At 46.5% G+C, this 8742-nt stretch overlaps 1 protein-coding gene across 1 annotated transcript; it reads right to left on the bottom strand.

Annotated features, from left to right (window-relative positions):
- Positions 1-2073: 2073 nt before the first annotated feature.
- LOC147122955 (protein NYNRIN-like) lies at positions 2074-8511 on the bottom strand. Its single transcript, XM_085962713.1, has one exon. It carries the CDS (start codon positions 5881-5883, stop codon positions 3466-3468), a length of 2418 nt encoding a protein of 805 aa, XP_085818839.1. The 5' UTR covers positions 5884-8511; the 3' UTR covers positions 2074-3465.
- Positions 8512-8742: the final 231 nt, after the last annotated feature.

Raw genomic sequence — 8742 nt, 5'->3', positions numbered from 1 at the left:
CTCCGCTTATTTCCAGTGCCTCCTCCTCTCTTGGCGTCAATGTACTGTAAATTGAAGGGCCACCTCCAGTTCTGTCACTCCCTGTTGTTCTGTGTTCTCTTTTCCTGAAAGGAGGGAAACAAGAGAACTTTGAGAGAGAGTGATGGAATGAGTGTAAGGGATGGATGGGCTACACCTGTAGAGGGTGACTATGAGGAAGTGGTGTGACATTGCCAAATGGTTTCCTTCTGTGGTGTTACTTTCTATGATGGCCTTAGGCTGAAGGTGAGTGTCAGTGGTGGATAGTCAGATGGGGATGTGAGGAAGTGCATAGACACTGAGGGATAGGTGCATCTGCGAGATAGGTTGGTGTGAGGAGTGATGTGCAGGAGTAGGCTTGGGCAGGCAGAGTGATGGGGTTGGGGTGACAGGCACATCGGGATGTAGTTGAATGTGGCATTGTGCTCCCCTTTCCTGACCTCATGAGATCATTAATTTGTTTCCTACACTGGATCTAGGAGCGGCTCACAACATTCCTGCTGCTCACTTTGTGGGCGATCTCTAGCCATGCTCTCTTTGTTTCAGCGGCTGACCTCTTCCTCCCATCACCAGGGAATAGGACCTCCGTCCGTGCTCTCACTCCCTGGAGCAGGATTTCCAGGGAGGAATCAGAAAACCTGGGTGCAGCCTTCTGACGCTGAGCCTGCATCCTTGGTTATAAATGCTTGAACCTTCACAGTCAAACTATTGGAACTATATAACAGCAAGAGCCACCTCTCACAACAACCTCAGAACCAGCTCCAACAACCTTCAACTCTGAATTGTGCAAGGCTCACTTAAATAGGTGAGCTAAAAGTGAGTCAGCTGTGATGTCATCAGACCCGCTCCAGTTAATTGGCCAGGAAACCTGCATGACTAAGTCAATTGATGTAATTAAGTTAAACATACACTGCAGAGCGCGCTGATGGGAAGTTCGGGATAGCAACCCACTACGCGGTCCCCACACAACCGACCTAACTCAAAAGTAAAAATTCAGCCCAATATCTCAATCTTTATCTCTTGTCTTCCTGAAAGTGGCATTTCTGTAAATTACAGGTCTGTCTCTCTGTCTGAAGACAGAGTACTTTCTTGTAACCCTGCCTTTTCCACTTCAGATATCCATTACACTCCTGCACCTGTGATGCTACATACACATTGTTCATTATTACTCACCTGTGTAGACCTACCATTCAGACCCACCAACCAGTTTTCCTGAAAAGAGACAAAGAATACAAAAATACCTTGTATATGTGGTATAATATAAGGGGCAGCCAGGCAATGAATTGCAACTGTCTCTGGAGTCTTTTATTGAATGTGGGTTTATATGTGTCCTTATGCTGGGGCCAAATATATCGCTGTAATTTACTTACTTCTGACCATCCCTTACACTATATACAGTCAAACCTTTATAACATGAAATCTCATTTGCCACAAAAAGAAAAGTCATGTGTTTGGAGCTGGCTGACTGAGTGTTACTGACTGACAGTTTAATGAAAAAGCAGCAATTCAAGTTCAGTTACAATAAATGACCAGCACAGCTGGGAACTGCTTGCACTCTCCACGCTGGTTCAAAGGCTCGCAAATCTAAAGAATGTTCTGCATTCTCTGCCTCTCCAGGTTGCATTCTGGACCTGAAACGGACTGCATGCATTGCAAGTAAAAGATTGCTATTCTATGTCTGCCTGCTCTCTGAAGTGAAATCCTACGTCTGAGTTTTAGTAAATCAGGATTTCCGATTTGCAAGTCCATCATAAAATCCTGATAAAACATTCTCTTAAGAATCATCTGTATTCTAAAATGGATTAAAGCTGCAAGAAATGTTGGCACCACTGCCATGTATTTTATAAGCGCTAAAATGTGGACTACTCATGAAGGTAGAACTCTGCAGAGTAATCTTGCAGCCTCATACTTCGAACAGCAACAAGAACTTGCTTATATTTATATAGCACCATTAATATAGTAAAAAGTCCCACGGCGTTTCACAGGAGTGTTACTGATAGAACAGATTCTTTTACCCTCAGTCTGGTTCAGTAATCACTGAGTCGAATGCAACTGGAGAATTCAAACGATTTATTTTCCGCGGAGTCTTACTCTGAAATGTCGGCACCGACTCCTGCAAGAGTCTGACGAACCCAACAGAGCAAACAATTTGTCATACAGTGTGCTACATTATTATACTTGCATTTGAGAAGACATTAACACCTCGTATATTCCTGCACCAATCCTGAGCTGTGCACGTATACATTTAATTTGATTTCCTGGCCTGGCAGTTTGAAATAAAGAAGTCACATTTAACTGAATGGGTTACAGCTAAGTAAACATCCTGGTAATGTGTTCAAGATCACCTAAACATTATGGTAATGCGTTTGCAATCATGGTAATGCATTTTCTGATCGCCTATTGTCTGTATAACTTCTGCACGCTGCCTTACATTGGTCCTATCAGCAAGGTGTGACATTGTGGGCGCCAGCCATATTAGCAGCCAAAGATCAGTTTAGCCTTTTTATTTTACTTCTTGCTGCCTTCACAGTTTCTTGTTTCTATTTCCTTGACCTTGGTATTCTCATTCCCTCCTTTTATCATTCTATGATAACCAACCGTTATTCGGTTACGTCTATTTTATTCAGTCGATCAAATTCTTTATTATCATCGTACTTTACTTCCTTCATTTCACATTCATTGGTCGGTCTTACCATTAACATCTTTGGGCTACCTATTTTCTCCAAAGCTAGCTGCATTCTTCCTAGCACACATTTCATGATTGCTAGTCCAATAAAAATACAGGCGATTGCAACTACTAGGTACATAGCCATATTTATCAACCAGTCATACCATCCTCCAAATCCCCAGTCTCCCCAGTTACTTGCTTCCTTCATATTATCCATTTGTTCCCTTATCTTAGTGATAGATCTCGTTCATGTCTCTTTGTGAGGATACCTTCTACCCTCGAATAGTCGAAGCTGCTCATAGGGGACAGTCCATTTCTTTTCCTTTCCTGGTTGGACTTCAGATAACAGCTTTGTCCTTTGGTATCGGTAGTTCTGTTGCATGGTCCTGCAGTAACAGACTTGGTCACCTGGCGTCGACAGATGTAATCAAATTTACACTTGGTCCAATGGCATGGCAATGTTCCTCTGTGTATGTATCTCAGCATTAGCGAGCGGTGGGGCTGTCTAATAAGCCCAATGTAGGTGTCCCAGTTGATCACGTTCCATTTCCCGAACCCGCCTGGGTTATCATCATTGCACCGAAGCACGTCTCCGTGGCATCGGTGGTGTACCCGCTTGGGTTGGTTCCGCCGGCATGTTCTCCTTCTGGGCTGTTGAGTTATTCCAAGGGTGATCAGGACACTGATAGAGAGGATCCACAGCGACGTCTGCATGGCTGGTCGGCGCGGCACGTCTGTTTAGGGAGAGATTTCTTGGAAGCAAGAGAGGTTAGCATTCTTTAAGTTTCAGGCATAGCATTACTGACAATTTTACAGTGGTGGAGGTGAACCCAAGCACTCTTTCCCTCTACTTTGGCAGCAGTTGGGGTGGTGAGTAGGACTTGATAGGGTCCTTCCCAACGAGGTTCCAATCCTTTTCGCGTCCAATTCTTGATTAATACATACGCTCCGGGCTCGACCTGGGACGGACTGACTATAGGAGGGAGGTCGATGTAAGCAGCGCGTACCCGGGAGTGCAAACTTTTCAATGCCCTGGTTAACGACAAAATATAGTTAGTCATTTCTGCTGTCATGTGGTGAAAGTGGACAGTCTTTGGGACTTCCTGGTTCCACGGGGTTTTGAGAGGTCTGCCATATATGATTTCAGCAGGGCTTAATCTTGCTGCACCAGCCGGGGTAGTGCGTATTTGGAACAAGGCCACGGGGAGTAGTTTGAGCCATGTAGTTCCCGTCTCGGCCTGTAATTTGGCAAGTTTATTTTTCAAGGTCTGATTAGCCCGCTCGACCAGTCCGGCGGCCTGTGGCCTGTAGGCACAATGTAGCTGCTGTTGGATGCCCATTTGAATGCAGAACTCCTTGTTTACCAGACCCACGAAGTGAGGGCCGTTGTCTGAACTTAATCGGTTTGGAATTCCGTACCTTGGGATAATTTCTCTCATTAAAACTTTTACAACAGTGGAGGCTTTGTTATCCGTAGTCGGGTAGGCCTCAATCCACTTACTAAATACATCAACAATAACCAGTACATATTTATAACACTGACACCTTTCTAATTCAATGTAGTCCATCTGGAGGGTCTCAAAGGGACCCGTGGGTAACGGCGTCTTACCCGTTTCACAAGGTATGCCTTTTCCCGGGTTATGCTGCTGACAAATGAGGCAGCGACTGCTAATACCTTGAGCCAGAGCTTGTAATCTAGGATGCCACCATGTAGCTAATAACGTGTCACTAGTTGCTCTGGCACCACAATGAGTTGCAAAGTGTATACATTCAATAACCCATAATGCTAGCTCATCTGACATACAAGTTTGCTCGGCAGGGGTGACCCATAATTTAGACACACAATCATATGTACAACCGAGCTGTTTCCACAGTCCCTTATCACGGTCAGGAGCGTCCTCCTGTAACTTAATGACGTCTTGGATGGTTGGCATTGGCTTTTCCGAGGGAGACTTGCTTTTATTTGAGCTTTTAGTCTGGCTCATCATTCTAGGCACAACCACTCGTTGTTCCTGGGACGCTTCCCTAGCTCCCTGGTCAGCGCATCTATTCCCTATATCTACTGGGGTTTGTCCTGCTGTGTGTGTGGAGCACTTTATCACGGAGATCTGTTTTGGTAGCATGAGGGCTTGTAGCAAATCAGATACTAATTTCTGATGGGATATCTGTGTTCCTGCAGAGGTTAGGAACCCTCTGTTTTTCCATAATTGTCCGAAATCATGAACCACTCCGAAGGCATATCTCGAGTCTGTATAAACGTTAACCTTTAAGTCCTTCCCTAAGATACAAGCTCGTATTAATGCGAACAGTTCTGCTTGTTGGGCGGAATACGGAAGTTCAAAGGCGGCAGACTCCAAAGTATTACTGTCCTGATCTACGATTGCATATCCAGAAAGTCTTTTCCCAAGGGGACTGACGGACGCACTTCCATCTACATACATGGTTGTGTCAGGACTCTGCATTGGGGCATCAGATAGATCCTCCCTGACGGAGGTATCTTCCTTGATTAAAAATAGACAATCATGTCCTGGGTCTGTTTGTTCGAGGGGTGGTTCTGTGAGAAAACATGCTGGGTTGATAGTAGTACAATGCTTAAATTGCAGTTTAGGATTATTCAACAGGTATATCTCGTACTTATTTTGTCGGGCCATAGTGAGGTGCTGAGTTTGTAATTGGCCTAATAGTGCAGTTACCGAGTGCGAACTGTATACAGTAATATCTTGTTGCAAAGTTAGGTTGGCAGCCGATTGTAGGCTATTATAGATGGCGGTCAGAATCTGGGTGCATACGGGATGCCCTAGCGCTACCGGATCTAACTTCGAGGAGTAGTAAGCCACCGGCCTATGCTTGTCCCCATGTTTTTGCGTTAGGACAGCAGTCGAACAATCAGTGAGGATAGTGCAGTATAGCTGGAAGGGCCTGTCATACAGGGGTCTCCCCAGTGCTGGGGCTTGTGACAATGCTTCTTTTAGGTTTTCAAACGCTCTTATGGCGACAGGGTCTAGCTGAAACTCGCCCTCCACACTGGTGTATGGTGTTAGTCGTTTGGTTTCTAGAGCGATGTTGGGTATCCATTGTCTACAGTAGTTTACCATCCCCATCCATTGCCTCACTTGTTTTGCACTACGGGGTACGGGGAACTGACAGATTGGCTCAATCCTGCTTCTCTCTAGACTCCGCTCGGTTGCTGAGAGCATGAAGCCGAGGAATTTAACTTTCTGTTGGGCCACTAGTACCTTTGATTGAGAGACTACGTACCCGAGTGAGAATAGGTGATTAAGCAACTGGGCGGTGTCTTCCCGGTTACTTTGTTCGTCAGGGCTAGCTATTAGCAAATCGTCCACGTACTGGACCAGAGCAGAACCATGTTTCAAGGTCAAAGTCTGCAACTGTCCTTGTAGGCACCTAGAGAATAATGTTGGAGAGTTTACAAAACCTTGCGGCAGTCGGGTCCACGTATATTGTTGTCCATTATAAGTAAAAGCAAAGAGGTACTGGCTTGTCGGTTCCAGTGGCAAGGCGAAGAAGGCGTGCTGGAGATCAACTACTGCAAAGATTTTCGCTTGTGCAGGGACCTGGGCCAGAATGTGAGCTGGATTAGGTACTAGTGCATGAAGCGGTTGTACAATAGCATTGATAGATCGTAAGTCCTGTACTAATCTGTACTGGTTTGGCTTTCCTGATTTTGGAACTGCAAGTATGGGCGTGTTGCACGGGGACTGACATTTAATCAGGATTCCTTGTGTCAGTAGTCCCGTGATCAGTTTATCAATGCTGGGTATCGCTTGTTGTTTCAGCGGATACTGTCGTATGGAGGGTAGTACAACATTTTCCTGTAGGGCGATTTGGATGGGAGTTATTTTAACGCATCCTACCTGTGTGGGGTCTTCTGCCCACACTTGCGGATTGACGTATTCCGGTACCTCATTCCCAACGTGGTGGTGCAACTATGTCAAGACTACCTTTGGCTCTTGGTATAACAGGATAGCTCGACCGCCTGACAGGGCCTGCTCCTGCCGGTCATCTGGGTTAGCTTGTTCAACTGCCTGTTTTACCATGGGTCCCAGATCTTTCGCACGGTAGGGGGAGTTCACTTCCCGGGTGATGTGTGGGGCTACAGTTAGGGGTTGCTTCCACAATTCCGAGGGAACCTCAACATATTCTGCTTTCTCCTCCGGTCCCGTAACTATGGCTCGGAGAACAACATCCCACTCAGTCCCTTCATAAGCTTGGTAAAAATTCTCCAATTCCTTATCTTTTCCACTTCGATCATAAGCTAGGGTTACATGAGATGGGGGTTCATCTTTTAAGTCCAGAGTCCACCATTGTGGGGTGACAGAGGCGTAACATTGTCTTTTAGGGGCCCATGGTTTTACAGTTATTCCTTCGTTCCCACACTCAAGTCTTAGTTGAAATGCACATAACAGGTCTCTGGCCATGAGATTGCAATCCAGCCCATTTGTGATCACGAATTGGTGTTTCACAGACTCATTTTGAAATGCTACTTCAACTGGTTCTGATATCGGGTACTGGCACACTTGTCCTTGGAATCCGGACAGGCTTTGTGTCTCCCCGGATTTAGGGAGATTGAGCTCTGATCGGACAGATGACATAGCAGCTCCGGTGTCTACCAGAAACGTATGTCGGCTCCCTTCAATCAGCAGGGATAGAACGGGCTCCTTGTCCGACTGGAACCCGTTCGCCACGAGGTTGGCTAGTCAGTACTGGGGAAACGGATTATTCTGGGAGAAGTCTGTATATCTTCCTCGTCCCCGATTTCCCTGCCAACCTCCCCGTTGTCCTTGCATGTGGCCCCCTCTTCCTTGTCTTCGGGAGGGACATTCCCTGCTCCAATGGCCTTGCTGGCCACAATTAAAACAGGTATCTGACCCTGCTTGCCTCCCTCCTCTTCCTCTATCGCCGAAATTTTGTCTTGGGGGAGCGTAGGGTGGGCCATAATTAGGGACGGTTGGTCCGTTGGGATGGCTGGTATCTCTGTACCCTTGTCTATCAACCCACCCTGGGATGCAGTACTGGGGCTCCGTCTGATATCCTATCACATCTTGGGTGGGCTTTGGCTCTTCCTTTTTTATCACGTACTCAGTCTTGACCTTGACCTGGGGCTGACTCTCCTGACTCTTACTCTCTTTCCAATAATATTTCACTGCCCTGGCCATTTGGCTGGGACTATTCTCTGACCAGTCCATATTGTTAGTCTTAATTGCTTCAGACACCGAGGTTGGTAGACAATTTATCAGGATAGCACAGTATTGCGGCGAGTTTGCTCCGTTCCGGTAATTAGCATCTCCTGACTGACTCCGATATACCTCAGAGAATCTCTCTAGGAATTCCTCTGCTCCCTCGCCCTTTCGTGGTTTAGTATCCAACTTGATATATCAATGGGTTTCTGCAGGGTGGTGGTTAAAGCAGTGAGTATGGCGCGTTCACGAGCAGCACTCTGTGCGTTTTGAGCCTCTAATGTGGCATGGTCCTCAAAGCCTAGGTAAACCAAAAACCTTGCATGTTCGGCGGGATTCAAGATCTGCTGTACTAACGCCTATAAGTCTCTTGATTCAGCATTATAGACGAGTATAGTAGTCCGGAGGAATTCTACAAACAAGGTGGGGGATTTCTTCCTATCTGGCATCCCGGCTAAGATAGCCATTATCTCGTTAGGTTTCCAGGGGTAGAAGATACCTATGGTCCGGGGGTTATCGGCGGCCACTGGAATATTTGCGTTAAAGGCAGGGTTAGGCATTTGTCTCACCGGCAACTGCCGGGGTGTCAGTTTATGTCTGGCGGGTCTCTCGGTATCAGATTCTGATTCCAGGGATGACAAGTCGTCTCCTGAATCGCCACTGTCAATGTCACTATGGTCCCGGCACTCTAAAAAGGACCTTAAAGCCTTGAGGGTACTCTGGCTCTGACTCTCTAGTCTCTGACTTTGAATCATCTGCCTTTGATTTCTCCGTTTTTGTGACCTTGATGGACTGGGTTGGGGTGGGGAGGGTGTCGTCGGGGGCCGATTATTCTTAGTCCTGAGTCGGGTGTAAAAG

The sequence above is a fragment of the Somniosus microcephalus genome, chromosome 2, assembly GCF_052327205.1.
Source record: "Somniosus microcephalus isolate GS21.2 chromosome 2, FLI_Smic_1.0, whole genome shotgun sequence".
Classification (NCBI taxonomy): domain Eukaryota; kingdom Metazoa; phylum Chordata; class Chondrichthyes; order Squaliformes; family Somniosidae; genus Somniosus; species Somniosus microcephalus.
Note: the sequence above shows the minus strand (reverse complement) of the source record. Positions and strands in the feature narration are given on the sequence as shown.